The 18,239-nt window shown below is 42.7% G+C and overlaps 1 protein-coding gene across 4 annotated transcripts in view; it reads right to left on the minus strand.

Moving 5' to 3' along the window:
- The window catches only part of Asxl1 (ASXL transcriptional regulator 1), a 66,541-nt gene extending 49,826 nt beyond the window's left edge, over nucleotides 1-16,715 (minus strand). Inside the window, exons 1-4 of one of the 4 annotated variants that reach the window (XM_027421455.2) lie at nucleotides 16,091-16,704; nucleotides 10,407-10,489; nucleotides 8,437-8,439; nucleotides 5,978-6,086 (exon numbers count right to left, since the gene is read on the minus strand). In XM_027421455.2, the coding sequence (XP_027277256.1) occupies nucleotides 5,978-6,086; nucleotides 8,437-8,439; nucleotides 10,407-10,489; nucleotides 16,091-16,147 (252 nt within the window). In that variant the 5' untranslated portion in view covers nucleotides 16,148-16,704. Of the gene's footprint in view, nucleotides 1-5,977; nucleotides 6,087-8,436; nucleotides 8,440-10,406; nucleotides 10,490-16,090 lie in introns of all 4 variants that reach the window. The other 3 variants (XM_027421458.2, XM_027421457.2, XM_027421456.2) reach the window with 3 other exon arrangements.
- Nucleotides 16,716-18,239: the final 1,524 nt, after the last annotated feature.

The following is an 18,239-nucleotide window of genomic DNA, read 5'->3' on the forward strand; positions in this document are numbered from 1 at the left end:
TTGCCCCCATTGGAGTAGTTCTACCTAAAGCTATGAAAGAATCTGCTAACATCAGAAGTAAACCTTGGAGCTGGAGAGATGATTCAGCAGTTATGAGCACTTACTGCTGCTCCTGGAGAGAACCCCAGTTCAATTCCCAGCACTCACACGGCAGCTAACTCACATGTCTTGAACTCCATTTCCTTTTTTAAAAAATTAATTAATTAATTAATCAATCAGGTATACAGTGCGTGTCAGAAGAGGGCACCAAATCACATTACAGATGGTTGTGAGCCACCATGTGGTTGCTGGGAACTGAACTCAGAATCTCTGGAAGAACAGTCACTGCTCTTAACCCTTGAGCCATCTCTCCAACCCCTGAACTCCAGTTCTAAGGAATCCAATGCCCTCTTCTGGCCTCTGCATCAGATACACACACGGTGCACAGACATCCATGCATGCAGAAACAACATACACATCAAGCAAAATAAAATAAAAAATAAAATTTCACTGGAGCTAAAGAGATGGCTCAGTAGTTAAGAGCACTACCAGTTCTACACAGGACCCAAGTTTGGATCCCAGAGACCACATAACAGCTCACAACCATCTGTAAATTTGGTTCTAGGGGGGATCCTGACCTCCTCTAACCTCTTAAGCATCAAGCATACATGTGGTGCCCATACATACATGTAGGCAAACGATCCTTCACTTATAATAAAAATAAATCTTAAAGAAAAATCTTTGCCTTTTAAATAAAATTGACATTTTGAGAACTATGATGAAGTGACCAAAAGCTGCAAAACCTAAGAAAAACTCTTTTAAACTTACATAATAAAAAGCCACCAAACTTAAAGATTTGACCTGAATTCTAGTCCCCATCTCAGCTATATGTACTGTCACACACAGAGATGATTATAGATACAGCATTCTATCTGCTGGGAGTCCATTTTCAATCTGTAAAGTGAAAATAGAGCAGATGACTTGACATTCCTTCTTTCATTAAAATTTTAGGATTTTAAGCATTAGAAAGAATGCCTTCTTTTCCTCCTAAGAGTTACAGTAAGTACAAAAGGTAATGTCTAAATATGTTGATGCATTTTAAATGAGTTTCTTTATTTTAAAATCTTCAAAATGATTACAGTTCAAACTCTACAAAGGAACAACATATTTTTTAAAAAATGCTTAGTTTAAGCTCTTTATTATTGTACTTTTTTTACTCATTGGTGGAGAGGCTGTGTGCATGCACATGCCATAGCACCTATTCCCTATCACCTCTGTGGAGGTCAGAGGACAAGGTCTCTCCTTCCACCACGGTAATCAGAAGTGGTGGCAAGCACCTTTTACCTGCTAACCCATTATGCTGGCGTAATGTTACATCTTTCTTTAGCAATGAAAAGAAAACAGATTGTGGCCACAGCCTGGGAAAGACAGACTGACTTTTAATGTCAGCAGTTTTCAGCCAGTGGCACAGGTTTGAGGTGCTTCAGAAACTAATCCAGAGCTATTGATTAAGCATAAGTTTAGGAGAGCAGCACAGAATAGAGAAGAGCCAACTAGGATTGCAATGTAATCTACATTTTAAAAGAGACCACTGGCGGGGCGTTGGTGGCACTCCTTTAATACCAGCACTCAGGAGGCAGAGACAGGCGGATCTCTGTGAGTTCAAGGCCAGCCTGGTCTCCAGAGTGAGTGCCAGGATATGCTCCAAAACTACACAGAGAAACCCTGTCTCGAAAAAAAAGAGAGAGACCACTGCTTGTCATATACCTACTAAAACCCAAATGAACTCTGATACTGCCTTTCGAATCGCAGTGGCTATGATTTTATCCTAACTAAATCTAGACTCTATTCTCATTCTTTCCTTTGTACAGTGATAATTCTGAACTGCTGGTATGGAGCTGTGTATATAAATTTCAATAGTGGTTATAACATTGCAAGAATGGAACAATTAAGCTGGGTGGTGGTGGCACACGCCTTTAGTCCCAGCACTTGGGAGGCAGAAGCAGGAGGATCTCTGAGTTAGAAGCCAACCTAATCTAGAGTTTGGGACCAGCCAGAGCTACACAGAGAAACCCTATCTAAAAACAAAAACAAAATCAAATAAGAGAATGGAACAATTATCTCCTTTAATTTCTCTCCTTTCCTTTTTCCTCTAATAAAAATTGCTTTTTTTGCTTGTGTTTACCCTAAATAGGGATTGACACAGAGTCGCACACATTCTAGATCAACACTTCCATGAACTGTATCTCCATCCCAAATTGCTCACTGTTTCTATGCTTGTATATAACCTAAACACATATGCAGGTGTGCCCACGAGGAGGCCAAAGGAAAACATTAGCTCTATCACTCTCCATCTCATTCCCTTGAGATCCAGTTTCTCCCTGGAACTTGTAGCTAGGCTGGCTAGGCCAACAAGCCCCAGCCATCTTCCTGTCTTTAACCCGACAAAATGCTAGGGTCATGGGCAGGTGTCCATAGTCATGCCTAGCTGTAGGTGGACTTTTCCTGTTCCCAAATAAGTGGCAGCCACTTCCCAAATAACTGACTCAGAGACTTAATATAAATTATAAAAGCTCGGCGGATAGCTCAGGCTGTTACTAGCTAACTCTTACATTTAAATTAACCTGTTTATTTCTTATCTATGCTTTGCCACCTGGCTTATGGCTTGTTACCTCATTTTCTACACAACCTGCTTACTCAGTGGCTGGCTAGTGCCCCCTCGGACTCTACCTTTCTTCTCCCATCATTCTCCTAGTTTGGTTGTCCCACCTATAATTCCTGCTTGGCTACCAGCCAATCAGCTTGTTTTCTTTTTTTTTTTTTTCAAGACAGGGTTTCTCTATGTAGCTTTGGAGCCTATCCTGGCACTCGCTCTGGAAACCAGGCTGGCCTCAAACTCACAGAGATCTGCCTGCCTCTGCCACCCGAGTGCTGGGATTAAAGGCGTGCACCACCAACGCCTGGCTAGCCCCAAAGTATTTTTCCATATTTGCAACATTGTAAGGCTGGGCATGGTGACAATCCCAGCACTTGTAAGGCAAAGCAGGAGGATCACATGTTCCATGCCAATTTGGACAATAGAATTAATTCAAGGCCAGCCTGGGCTACAAAGACACTGTCTCCAATATAAGAATATTCTATGAAGTAGAAACAGCAATAAAAACTCTTTTAAAAAGATGTACCTCCAAAACAGCAAAAGCTGCTGAGTTAAACAAGAAGCAGGGTCTCATGTAACCTAGACTCAGATTGGCTTTACAATGGAGTCAAGGATAACCCCCAACTCTGGTTCCTATCTCAACCTCCACTGTGCTAGGATTACAGGCACACATCACCATGAGGAGCTCATCTGCTTCCAGACAGTAATATAAACTATTGTTTGCATTACAAGGAGAATTTTACCTACTTTGTTGCACTTTCTGTTACATGGACATGTATTGCTTTAGTAAGTCAAAAACATCATAAGGTAATTATCCAAATTGAAATTCTATTAAAATCACAAGATATGAGCTATATGCCTGAGGCAGATCTAAAATAGTTTTGTTAAAAAATAATGGGCAGCTGGGCACAGTGGCACACAACTAAACATCAGTACACTGGAGGTAGATGTAGGCAGACCTCTGTGAATTCAAGCCAGCCCAGTCTACATAGTGAGTTTCAGGGCAGTCAGAACTATACACTGAGACCCTGAATCAAATTAAAAAAAAAAAAAGAGAAAAAGGATCTTTTTTTCTTTTGCACACAAGTGTCTGTGGTGACCAGGACCTTCAGCATACTAGCCCAGTGTCATACCTCTAAATTATACTCACAGGGAGACCTCTATCTTAGCAAAATAAAAACCCAAAAAACAAAAAAAGCTAGACACAGTAGTTCACCTGTGCAATCCCAGCACTTCAGAGGCTGACACAGTTGTGTTCCCACAAGTCCAAGGCAGGCCTGGGCTTCATAGAGACCTTGTCCTTAAAAAAATCAAAGCAAGGGACCCACACGGTTGCTCAGTGGGTAAAGGCTTGCCACAGTCTGGCAACCTAACTTTTATGTGTGCTGCATGAGAGCATATATGCCTTTAACACTGGCAGAGATAGGCAGATCTCTGAGTTTGGGACCAGCCTGGTCTATATATCAAGTTCCAGCCCAGCAGGAACTACATAATGAGACCCCGATTCATTCATAAACAAACAAAGCAATAAACAGACAGAACATGGAAAAAAGTCCAAGTCAAACAAAATGGTAGTCGACAATAATCCTAACATTCAAGAAGTAAAGGCCAGACTAGCAAGGTCTAGAAATCTATACTCTCTCAAAAATAAAGGCAAGACAAACAAAAAAGTCAAAACTACTAGTAATAAATATTTAGAAAACAGAACAAAAATCTAAACTTGAAAAATATCAGGGCTGGACATATACTTCAGTGGTAGGGACTACCTACCACGGTACAGAAGGTCCTGGGGTCAATATTCAGCCTCATAAAACTAACAAAACAGAAAGTTGTCTGGCTGCTTAGGAGGCTGAACAGTGAAGATTTCTTAAAGAAGGATCCTTGGAAACTCTTAGTTTGAGACAGAGCACAAAGCAAACTCCTTCTTCAACAAATATTTCATGTATACAATCCTACCAAAATAAGTTATATAATTTATATTTATTCAGATATTTAAATTTTTTTAATTAATTGCTTAGCAAATAAACCAAATTCATAGGAAGAAAGTTTGTATATATACATTTTAAAATACATTATGGAGCACTAAAAGGATCAGCATTAAATTTTTAGTTTCCCTATAGTCACCAAATGTGACTATAAATAGGGTCACTCAACTAAGTCTACTACAATAAAATTGGCCTACCTCCTGGTTTTTGTAAATAAAATAAGCACTTGCTTAAAGGCTGAAAACAGGCTGCAAAGATGGCTCAGAACTTAGAGAACTTGTAGCTTTTGTAGGACAGGGATTTGGTTCCCGGTACCCATACGGCAGATGACAATGGTCTGTAACTCCAGCTCCAGTGCCCTCTTCTGGTCTCTGCCAGCACCAGACAAACATAGTGCATGCAGAGCAAATTATATAAAATACAAGTAGAACTTGCAAGGCATAGTGGCACACACCTTTAATCCCAGCACTTGGGAGGCAGAGACAGGCAACCTCTATGAGTTTGAGGTGAGTTTTGGCCAGCCAGGGCCACATAATAAGACTCTGTCTCAAACTAAAGTAAGTAAATATTTGGAAAATAGTCTCCTCAATTTGTGCATGGTCCATGATTGCTTTCCTGCTACTATGATGGAGCTGAACAGTCATGACAGAGCCAATAGGCCAACAAAAATCTAAATTATCTATTATTAGCACTTTATACAAAAGTTTTCAGACCACAAGATAGCCAAATATAAAAGAAATGGCAGAAAAATTGCTTGCTCATTTCAGCCCAATTATTTAAGTTTATTAAATTAGTATTACTCAGTAAATACTGATATTCACATTATTGTTACTTTCCATAGAATAGGTATTACATTAGTTGCCCAGTAATTTATCCTTTGAAATCCTCACTAAGGCACATTTTTCAATTATCACTACACATTCTTTATCCTTTAATTTTGTATAACCTACTAAGGTACAAATCAGCAAAGCTGAACACAGAAACAACAGCTGAAATAACTTAATGACTCCTAATCGTCTGTTCACACCACAGCATCTCAAAGTACCATTAAGGACAAAAGCATCAGTGTTATTAGGACTGAGTAGTAGGAGAGACAATCCAAGAGCACCATTCCAAACCCACCAGATTTCTCTTGTGTACATTAAAAGTTTGAAGAACTGGCCAGGCATTGGTAGATTACATTTGTAATCCCAGCACTGGGTAAGCAGAAGCAGGTGGATCTCTGAGTTTGAAGCCAGCCTGGTCTACAGAGCAAGTTCCAGGACAGCCAATGCTACCCAGAGAAACCCTGTCACAAACAAACAAACAAAAAAACAAAAGATGTTTTGAGAACCATTGCATCAAATGGTAATTTTACCTTGAGTGTAAAAAGGCTGATTCGGCCAGGCAATTTATAAAATAGCCCTTCTCCTCCTCTTGAGTTGGAATGTAGCATGGCATTGAGGCACGCAAGAGGGGATGTCCCACTGTAAAACATAAAACGATAGAAATGGGTCACAAAAAGCATTTTCTACTTACCAAACACAAAGCTCCTCTAATTCATTTTCAAACCAAGAAGTAACTCCACAAATCTATTATCTATTATGAAAGCAGTAAAAGATAAGCACCTAAAGCCCATAGAAATCCCACCTTAGAGGGGTCTAGCCTGTGTGTAATAACTCAAGAGTACATACCAAGCACATCTTTAGTGTTTTCTAACAATAAAAACTGAATTCTCAAGAAATTTGGAGAGTTCAGCAGTTAAGAATGCTTACTTCAAGCCAGACCTGGTGGCACACACTTTTTTTAATCCTAGCACTCTGGAGGCAGAGGCAGGTGGATCTTTGAGTTCGAGGCCAGCCTGATCTACACAGTGAAGAAACCTGTTCTCCTGTTTCAAAGGGAGGGAAAAAAGTAGGTTTGCTGCTTTCAAAGAGGACCAGAGTTCAGTTCTTGGTATGTATGTTGGGTGGCTCACAACCTGTTAACACTTGGCTACAGGGGCTCCCATGCCCTCTTCTGGCCTCTGAGGGGTACTCATACAAGTGGTCTGTGAGCATAGCCACATATACATGCCATACACACATGCAGACTCACATAAATTAAAAATAAAAAATTTCCAACTTGTATGTTAACAAATTTTAAAGCACATTTATCTTAGCTAGGTATGCTGGTATTCAGAAACTGAGATAGGAGGCCTACCACAAAGCCTAGGCCACATACTCAGTTCCAGGCCACTCTGGGCAATATTATGAGAATCTGCTCAAAAACAGAAACAAGTACAACTTAATAAAATTTTACTATTACAAATAAATATTTTCAGGTAGGTATAATGCTGCATGCCTTTACTTCCAGCACATGAGCAGCAGAGGCAGGTGGACCTCTGGTAACCTGAGGTCAGCCTGGTCTACACAGCAGAGCTCCAGGGCTGCTAGAGCTACATTATAGAGCCCCCATATCAATTGAAAAAAAAAGTAATAATAAAGTAAATATTTTGGTTATTGGGACCAGAGAGATGGCTCCGCAGTTAACAATACTTACTGCTCTTGCCAAGGACTGGGGTTGAGTTTCTAGCACCCATATCAGGCAGCTCACAACAGCTGTCAGGAACTCCAGTTCTAGGAGAGCTGACACTTTTTTTTCTGGCCTCCATGAGCAGACGCACGCGAGTGTACACACACACACACACACACACACACACAATCAACAACTGTCCTTGGTCACTGAGATGACTCTGCAGGTAAAGGCTCCAACCACTATCCCTAGGATCTATATGGTAAAAGACCTGAACCAACTCCTGTTAAGCTGTCCTCTTACCTCTACATACCACTTCCCAACAGTCACACAGAATAAGTAAAATGTAATAAACATTTTGAATAAAAAACAAATTTCCCAGTATCTACACTGTAATATACATATCATTCTCAGATATTGCCACTAATTGTATGAAAATAACACTAGATGCACGCCTCTAATCCTAGCACTGGGGAAGCAGAGACAGACAGATCTCAGTGAGTTTGAGGCCAGCCAGCCTGGTCTACAAAGTAAGTTCCAGGACTATTATACAGAGAAACTGTCTCAAAAAAAGAGAAAGAAAATAACACTCACTAGCACTATATCCTCATAATATGCTCATACTTTATTTTGGCACTTGAAAATTTTCTAATAAAAGCACACAAGAAGCACAGTATTTGATTTTTCTTTGTTATAACAGGGAATGGATGACTCTCATCTATAGACTTCATTTACAAGGTAAAAGGCCATCAAATGGATTCAGTTATGTTTAAACATCTAACTAGACAGTATAAGTTCCATGGTCCCTGCCACAACACTAGGCTATAAAATGACAACTTCATGAGACGGAGGACACTTACTAAATCTTAAAACATAAAAAGGTATCAAAAACTGACAAATGCCTATTACCATTAAATTTGTGACTAGAATGTTAATACTAGTATAAATAATGTTATACTTCACCTGTATATGTTTTCTTCCCTCTTCTCAATGTTTAAGAAAAAAATCTTAAGCCCTTATTTTTCAAAACTAGCAGCCCTAATTTACATAGTGTTAAGATTGAGCGTAAAAAGCCATTAAAAAAAAATGAAACACACTGGATGCTAAAAATAACTTTTAACAAAAAGTAGTCACTAAAAGCAACCTGGTACAGAATCTAGAACATCATATGGCTGTGTTAGCATCTCCTACAGGGCATAACAAGCAGCAAGTCCTTCTGTGACTCCTACACACTATACCTAGCTACAATGACAGAGAGGCTCACTCGTCCTGAATGCTACAATTCCTAGAACAGCAAAAAGCAGAAACAAGGGACTAATTTACCTTCTACAGGCATAGTGATCCAACAGCAGGGCAGACATCAGCATGATGGGGAATAGCCCATGAAAATGAAAATAAAGCACAATTATCACAATGCAAAGTGCATAGGTACAAGTCAAACAGATGATTACAGCTTGGGGTTACAGGCAACCCTTAAGCAGCATCCCTCCCCACAAAACATTCAAGAATATATGATCTGAGGAAAGTGAACAACTTTTATCATTTCAAGTGGCTACAGTTTGATTATCCACATAATATACTAACTGCTTAGGGCTGGGGAGAAAAGCTTATTCAATAAAGTACTTGCTTGCTAAGTTTATTCAAGTACTTTATTGAATAAGCTTTCATACCCCAAAACCCAAATGTAGAAAAAATAAATTGCTGGTGTAGTAGCCAGGTGCTTGTAATTCCACTGCTGTAGAGACAAATACAGGCTTGGAAGCAAAGCAGCACAGCCTAATTTGCAAGCAGTAGGTCCCAGTGAGAGACTCCCTTTTTCAAAAAGCAAGGCAAGAATGACATCCAAGGTTGACCTCTGGCCTACACATACACACCATGTATCTGTATGTACATACATAAACATATATACAATATCCCCCATTATTAAAATGCTATTTGTTCAGAATACCCAAAAGGAACTGCTGTTATGTAGATTCCTCCTTCCTCACTTAAAAGAAAGGGGTTAGGGGGATGGCTCAGTAGTTAAGAGCACCCACATGGCAGCTCACAACTGCATGTAAATCTAGTTCCAACAGTTCCAAAGCCCTCTTCTGGCCTCCATGGGCACGGTAGGCACATGATGCACAGACATACACTCGGGTAAAACACACAAATAACTAAAAAAATTATTTTTAGCTAAGCAGTGGTGGCACACACCTTAATCCCAGCACGCAGAGGCAGGAAAATCCCCAAGTTTGAGGACAGCCTGGTCTACAGATAAGTTCCAGGACAGCAAGAGTGACATTGAGAAACCCTGTCTGGGAGGTAGAATTTTTAAAAGAAGGGGTTGATATAAATGGTGAGAAGAGAGTTGAATCAAAGATAACCCCTAGTTTTCATGCCTCCAGTTACTTCTGTGTTTCATACTTGCTATTTCTCCAGGAAAACTACACTAATTCTAGGTTACTCATTAGTATATTAAAAAAAATTTACTTATTTTTATTATTTTATGTACACTGTTGTTTGCCTGCATGTATGTCTGAGTGAGGGTGTCAGATCTTAAGAATTACAGTTATAAGCTGCCATGTGGGTGCTGGGGTTTGAACTCTGGTACTCTGGAAGAGCACTCAGTACTCTTACATTGAGAGCTATCTTTCCAGCCCCTTCATTAGTAGATTTGTATCATCAAAGACTAAAATCAGCTAGCTGTGATGGTATTTGCCTGTAATCCCAGCATGTGACAGGTAGAAACATGAGGGTCAGAGTTCAAGGTAAGCCTCAGCTGTGTAGTAAGTTGAAAACTGCCCTGGGCCACAAGAGAATGTCTCAGAAAACAAGAAAGAAAGGCCAAATCTTGAGTACCCAGAGGGTTTTATGCCACAGAGACCACCCTTCTTGGATCCAAAAGAAAAAGACTTCAGTGGTAGCAAAGTATGGAGAAAAGAGCATATATGGGCTTGGTCCCTCTGTATTACTAAAACTTAAAAACAGAGTATGAGAAACCAGGATGGTGAGACCTTATCTTTTAAAAAAAAAAAAAAAATGTACTAGAAAATTTAACTGATTCTATTAAGGAAAAATAAGAACCTAACTCCAGCTGTAGTTCAAAATCTAGGCGAGGCCTTGTGAAAGACACTGTATTTCCGATGAAAATAAATGGATGTTCACCCACTCCTCTCCCACCCTTCACTCAGGACACATAACACTACCATCAGATACACAAGCATAGATAGACCAACAGGTGGACTTACTACTGCATATCACAGACACATGTCATGTGAAGCCCTCATTTAAGCAACAAGAGCGATACAAACCTCATTTCCTTTAGTCCTTCTGCCTCTATGACCTGCAGAATCTGTTTTGGTGTCATTGGAGCATCCGAGTAGTTTTCTAACACCTGAAGAAACATAAACGTCCTGACTTCAGTGTGAAACTTCCATTACATTCATCAGTCTCTACCATGACTGGTAGTTCTGCTATGAGGAGCTGCCAGTGCCAGATGAGATTTCCCACAATCAAAACGACTTTGGTACTGGGGGTGTGGCTCAGTGGCTGAAGTGCAAGGCCCTGGGTTCTATCCCCAGCATGGCATTAAAACAATTACTTTAGAAATCACACTCTTATCAGTATACTGAACGTTAAATACAATTATTTACAAATACCACAATTAGGTGAAACATTCTCATCTTCAGTTCTAAGGATAGCTATCTTAATATCTATATGTAATGAATAGTATGCAAGACCTACAGCTCTGGTACCAAGCATTGAGGGCACACCTTTAATCCCAGCACGTGAAAGGCAGGTGGATCTTTTGTGAGGCCTGTCTCAAAAATAAAAACAATAACAATAAATTGCTGAAAAATATATAAGATGGAAATTCATTCAAATTTTCTTTCCCCAGGAACTTTCAGGACAAGTGTGGTTGCACATGCCTTTAATCCCAGGAGAAGCAGACAGATGTCTGTGAGTTCAAGGTCAGCCTAGTCTTGAGGTCAAGACCAGCCAAGCTACTTGACACCCTGTCTTAAAAGAAAAAAAAAGTTTTGACTAGTACCCATATATGGCTATGTGTATACATATACAGTTTTTGTTTCTGATACAGCCTTACTATGCAGAGTTCTTGCTGGCACAGAACTATGTAGACTAGATCAGTCTCAAATTCATAATGACCCACCTGCCTCTGCTTACCAAGTGTTGGGATTAAAGGTGTACACCCCCCATTCTGGGCTGTATGTTGAGTTTTGTTGTGAGAAAAGCTAGGCTAGCTCTGAACTTGCCAAGCAGCCAAGGATGACCTGGAACTCTTGATACCATCATCTCTACCTCTCAAGTGCTAGGATTACAAGAGTGTGTCATGACCATCTTCAGTTCTTTTCTGTTACACTGTGAAATTTTGGGGTTAATTGCCACAGGACATTTTGCCACTTGATAACATGATGCTGTGGTTCTCTGTGTGACTGACATAACAAAACAGTGAGGAACCTAATGTCCTGCTTGTGTTAGTTCATCTGTAACTAAGTCAGCACTTCCTCAGCAACTGTAGTTCTCACTCTAAGAAGCTGAGCTGTTTCAGAAATGTTCCTCTTCTAAGAAAGGAAAAGAAAAATATCATCATCTTACTTTCTACACCCGTGCAGCCGCTTCGGTACTCCAAGAAACAAGTGTAACACCCAAGCTCTCCCCGTCTTCTCAAGATACCCCCCCAAAAAAAGCGAAGCAGAAGTTCCGAAGTAAGGCTACAGAAGACTAAAGGAAATCAAGGTTTGGAGAAGTGACCAGGAAAAGAAAACTTGTTTGCTTCCTCCTTAGACTCTCTCCTAATTTTTACATTGCTCTTGGATGTGTGTCAGTTACTAACACTGCTTCTAATTCTGATGACTCTGATCCTATCTCCCTCTCTCTAGTCCTGACTTCTCCCAAGCTTCAGATTCAAGTAGCTCTGCATGACTCATCAATCTAGCTGTCCATTCTTAATTTGTTCTCCTCTAATTCATCTCAGCGACTTTAGTTCACCTCCCTTTAGTCCTATTTCTCCCTATATTCCTTACCTTGGCTGGCATGCACACCTTTCTAATTGCCTAATTCAGCAACACACATGTGGCATCCTTCACTCTCATATACCTGGTTCATTATCACACCCAATGACCCAACTTAACAGCCTTGGAGGCTGTTAAGTATTAAAGAATCTAAAGTATTAAAGAATCTAAAGTATTAAAGAATACCCTTTAATACTCGGTAAGGCCCTGTTTTCCTAAAACATATCCCTTTTTGTGGTTATCCCTCATTTAAAACCACCGGGAATACCTGCTTTGTGCCAAGCCCAATTCTAGGGATCCAGAGTCTACCTTCATCATGCTTCTATTTCAAAATCATCTTCAGCAACTCTATGTCTTTCCACATGCAGCAGAAGGTAAGTTTCCAGAGCCCACCCTGCCCCCACTACAGCACAGGCTTTACAATTAGATAGGCCAAGATTTCAATTCTAGTCTCTAGCCTCAAGCAAGTACCTGCCCAACCTGAGCCAAAGGTCCTCTCCACTCTTTAAGTATTTGGAGATCCTCTCAGGGTCACTTTTCAGATTAAAGAGAACATAATAAGTAGGGAGCTGTAGGTGCTCAGAGGCTGGGCACACAATGCCTTCCAATCACCTGCCTGTCTCTCCCCACAAGACTACCTCACTGGCACTGCACACCTGTGTCCCACCAATTACTCTCTGTTCCATCCCAGTTGCACTCTGCAAATATAAATTCTCATCAATCTATTTTTCCTCCCCTCCCTCGACCATTCTTTTTTCATCAGCTCCTGCATACATGGCTTCCTCTGGGATACGCCTCACTACCTTCCGTTAACCCTTCAAAACTCAGCTTCAAAACTTCACTTCTGGAAGCAGTCCCTGATCTATGCCAGGCCGACTCCAATCTCTCTTATGGTATTCCCACCGTCCCACAGTACAAGTAATTATCTCCCAAGCCAGGGTACTTCTAAGGGACGTGAGGAAGTAAGCATATTTATTCCTAAACAAGAAGCAAAAACCAAGATACCAGTTTAAATCTGTGCATCTCCACTAACACGTATACCTGTAGTTCTTCTGTTCCTGCCTCTGAATGCCCCTCACCTCCCCTTCATAGTCTAACATTACCCAAGTGCCAAGAGGCAAGGCTGACTTAAAACAGTACATGCTACTAATGTCCACTGTCACAAGATACCATCTTTTTGATCCTAGCTCAGCTAGCAAATCTTCCCACAAACATTTTTTAGAGAAGCATGACTCTGAAAAAATATCTACCAATTATTTAAATAGTAGCCAGAAGAGCTTGAGAACCTTAAAACAGAAGAATATTTCTAAAGAAAAGTTACATCTAAAGATACAAAGTATTCATTTTCATTAAAATTGCATATACCACTAGCTTTCAGAACAATCCAGCTATGTTCTATTCCCTGTCTTTCTCTATAGAATGCACATTTTTTGAAGGAAAGAAAAAAGTATCTCTTCTACTTAAAAGGAAAAAAATGTTTGATGTTAAGAATGGTCAGCCATGAATAAGAGCAAGATAGGAATCTATTTAAGAGTTGTACACAATTTAAAAGGAAATCCCCTTGACTGTTTCTCCCAAATTGTTCCTAACAATCTGGCAAATTTACCCCCTCCTCTACTTTAGGCAGCTACAAACCACAACACTACACTGTAAGGCATCTGAAAGAAGAATGTCCACTTCTTAAAACAACTGCAAAAAACATCTGCAGGGTTATGCTACTCCACTGGAGTTCTCCTGAATTCTCAGTTTTCCTACACCAAAACAGAATTTATAAGGTTATTATCTTCTTGCCAATCTGAGAGGGGCCAGGAGCAATTAGAACCTTCCACCTGACTAATGTATGTGGTCACCACAAACACTGAATTCAATTGTCCAAAAGTAGTTAATAATAATTCTGTTACAAAATGAACAGCCCTGGCACTGTCACTCACTGCTGGCCAGGTGTTCCCTATGCAGTAGAAGCTAATAAATTCCCCAGCACTCAGTAGGACAAGACTTTTTTTTAAATGGGAAGAAGACTCAAGTCTCCCTCTCACCCCCACAAAGACACAGAAAATTCTAAAACACAAAACCACATAAAAGATATGCAAAATTGCATACGGCGTTCCCACAAGTCCTCTTTCAAATGTACAACACAAAAGAAATTCCTGTTCGGATTACTATTTTTAACTGAAGAGTCAAAGAAAAAAAAGAGAAATAACTTACTTAAGATAATTGAGCTTGAAGGTGAGCCAATGATAAAATAGAAATAGCAACCTTAACCATGGAATTCAAACCACAGTAAATTTAAGAACCTAAAGAGGCTTAAAATAAAAGCAATTCCAAATTGCTAGAGCTGTCCAACTAATAAGAATCAAAGGAGCTTTGAGATGAGAAATTTTTTAGAATTGCCAGGACACAAATAACACGGGATTTGAAAGTACTTTCACCTACCTCTAACAAGTAGGGTTCTGGGCAAGCAAATTTTCTTTGGGTGCCCAGAATCATAAACACCTGCACACAGAAACTCAAAATTTCAATGAACAGTCAAGACTCAACAACCTCCATGGCAAAATAAAACATGCTTTATATTTCAGCTTTTTCCAAATGTTCTAGTTTTTGATTGAATCACAGAAGGGGGGGGCAAAAACACCACCAAGGAGTTTCAATTTTCATATGCCAGAAAAAAAAAAATAAACCGAACTACAACCTTCACACAAACAATCCCCGTTACTGTTCCCAGGGTAACAAGAGAAGATGATCAGGAACGCCAGTGGAAATTCTCTGGTAGCTCAAACAGCCTGGTTAAATCAATAACTGGCTTTCATGAGTCCAAGAAAAGACAAGGTTGCACTCTAGATTTTTATCAACCTCTGACACTTTTGAAGCAGAACTCACTTTTCAGTAAAAGGGACAATAAGAAAGCTTCACTCCATCATTAAAACTGAATTATAACAATTACATATAAAATACAGGGCGTCAACAGACAAGTAGGATGCACCATAACCTTGCACTGTGGCGACTGAGGAAGTAACATCCCATTAGGATTGTCATCAGCAATATTTTATAAGAACATGCCTCAAGTCTTTTGGCTTTATATAACCAAAAGGAAGTGGTCTCACGAGTTCACAAACACTCTGGGCAGGCAGCTAGCTCAAGTTCAAGCAATCAATTTACTTTTTTTTTTTTTCTTGCTAAACCCTCTTAACAAGAGCCTCTGTATGAACATAAATTCTTTGCAAAGTGTATTCAGTTCCTCTGCAAAGTGCCTACCTCTAGTGCAGTCACAGCGGTTCAGTGTGATTGCAATGTCCACGGGCCACCTGCATAATAATCCCTTAATCAGCTGGCTAAAGTACTGTTTCTAAGCAGAATCTCGGGTTCAGTGTGTTTCAAATGAGTCCTAGAAACAGCGTTTTGAACAAAAGTCCCTAGGTATACTCCCACTGGGCACTCAACTTTGAGAACCACTCTGCTCAGGGACGAGATTGGTCCTTAGCAATTGCTTCCCGACACACACCTGGTTTAAATTGCCCACACTCTAAACGCTTCTCGTGTCCTTGAAACCAGGGGAGGCGTCCCACCCCCGCGGTGTCCAGTGACCCACACTCCACTGCCCACGAAGTAGTCAGGGAAGCACTTCCGACCCTTCCCGGAAACCTAACTCCCCGCAGATGAATAAACGGCGCTTCCCGGGACCCCCTGCCGCTGCCAGCGTGGGGGAGGGGAGACAGAAGCCCGGGCGCCCGGAGGGGAGGAGCCGCTCGCCAGCTCGCCCCTCCGCAGGAATTCACGGGGGGGGGGAAGGCGGTGTGTGCAGAAAAAGGCGCCGCAGCCCACCGGCCGGGCGGCCGGGGACCTCGGTGCTCGGCCGGCCCCGCCCCCTGCTGCGGTGGGGCAGGGCCTCGCCCCTCCCCCGCCCCGGGAGCCGCGGGAGCCCACCCCCAGACCCCCCGCCGCGGCCCCCCGGGCGCTCGCCTCACCAGGCGCGCGGCCTCGGCCCACGTGCGCTCCTTCTTCCTCTTCTGTTTGTCCTTCATCCTCCTCCTCCTCCGCGGCGGTGGCGTCGGCGGCGGCTCCACGCGGGACCTCCGGCGGGCGGGTCGGGGCGTGGCGGCGCGGGGCTCGGGTGGAGGCGGCAGCGGCGGGGGGCGCGTGGCGGCGGCGCGTGCGAGGACTCGGGTGCGGCCGGAGAGGGCGGCGGGCGCACCGGGACCGGCTGGCGCGAGACCCGGCGCGAGGGGCGGTGGGGGAGGGGCGGCGGCTCCACGCGCCCGCGCTGCGTCAGTCGCCCACGGTGGCGGCGGCGGTGGTGGCGGCGGCGGCGGCGGCGGCGGCAGCGGCGGCGGCAGAGGCAGCAGCCCCGCGATGGCTAAGGAATGCGGCGGCTCCGCATAACCACGGGGTCAGAGGTCACGGCTCGGGCCTCCGCTTTCCCGCGCTGCTGGGAAACCGAGACCGGACTGGTGGCGAGCCGGGATGGCAAGACGCAGCTTTCCCTTCGACGCCCGGGTCCGTGTGTGTCAGCCGTGGGTGTGTGTGTGTGTGTGTGTATGTGTGTGTCCGCGTGTGTGAGAGGGAAGAGTGAGGAGGGGGAGTGTGGGTTTTTTTTTTTTTTTTGAACAAAAACAAACCGAAAGGGTAGCTGGGATTTGTAGTCCTTACTAGCTCCTCGGCCTCCCCCGCTCCGGAAGAAAATGGCTGCCTGGAGTGCTTGGACCACATCTCCCGGCGTGCTCCGGGAACGTGTTTTCCGCCCACTCTCTTCCGTACCCTGCTGCGTTCCGAGCTCGGTAGAGAAGGGGGCGGGAAATCGGTCAGGAAAGGATGGGGCGGGGTCTCGCGAGGTTCGGGAACTAGCGGAGCCCTGAGGGTTTCTGGGAGGTGTTGCTGGGAAGGGGCGGTGGCTGGATTCCCCCTGGCCGCGTTTAACCCGTTGCGAGCCTTTCTTTCGGGTGCTAGGGCCGGGTGTCCAGGGAGGGAGAGGATCCAGAGTTGGTAATCCACTCGCTACCCTGCTTCCACTTTGGGCCTCCCCCTGCATGACCGCTTCTCTGCTGCACTTCTGGTGGGTAAGGAGCAGGGCTTTCCCTTTTGGTCCGCCCTTAAATGACTCAACAGGCGCACAGTAATAAGTAAAGAGACATTCATATCAGTACAACGGTTATTTCTCGATTGACCGACCTAGACGATTACCCATTTCCTCTTGTACTTTCATACCGCTATGTATTTGCCGAGGGTGCACCTGCAGTCGACAGTAGAATTGCTGTCAGGTGAATTTGGTAATGCGGTGGTAGATAAAGACTTAAGGGCCATGTAGATGAAAATGCACCTGAGTGTTATTTTAAAGGCAGTACCCTGGAGAGAAGTCAAGTCCTAGTATCAACCGAATCTAGATTTAGAAAACTAGCTGCCACTCCGTGACTCCTCTTAACCCCTCTGAGCCTCAGTTTGACCTGTGTTAGCATAGTATCCCACAACATGGGGTACAAATTAGCATGGACTGCCTACAAGATCCGGGCGGGGAGAATGTGGAGGATCCTCGTATTATGAGGTTCGTGTGATTTGGCTTCTGGCATGGAATAAATGATAGCTGTTATTACATGCTCACAGTGATTGCCGGTGTGAAATAGGATGAGGTTTGGAGCACCCAGAACATGAAGTATTTTTCTCTGTGCATTTGTTGGATCGATGTCCAGAAACATTTCTACAGTCTATCTTGAACTGCATTAATGGTCCATTAAAAATAACAAAAACTGTAAAAAAGCGATTTCTGTGGATGAGGAAACTCTCTATACTCTATGGTATCAGAACACAGGCAGCCAGTGCTGAGACAAAGCAATCACAGAGCAGTCCCACCCTTAGCACCTAAGGGGCCCAGCAGTTCTTAATTCTGGTCACCATAGGCTAAAATCCTGTTAGCAAAAAATCAAATGAATAGACTGTAGAAGGTGAAATTTACATATTTTTACATCCCCCACTTGATTTTATCCCACCAGGGAGTTGAAGAATAACTTCTAAATTTGTTTTATTTGTTTGACATACTAGGTTTGGTTTTGTTTTGAGACAGGATCTCACTATGTAGTCCTTGGCTGGCCTGGAACTCAGGGAGGTGGTTAGTGCTAAGGATTG

Source organism: Cricetulus griseus, chromosome 6 (genome assembly GCF_003668045.3).
Source record: "Cricetulus griseus strain 17A/GY chromosome 6, alternate assembly CriGri-PICRH-1.0, whole genome shotgun sequence".
NCBI classification, from domain to species: Eukaryota; Metazoa; Chordata; class Mammalia; order Rodentia; family Cricetidae; genus Cricetulus; species Cricetulus griseus.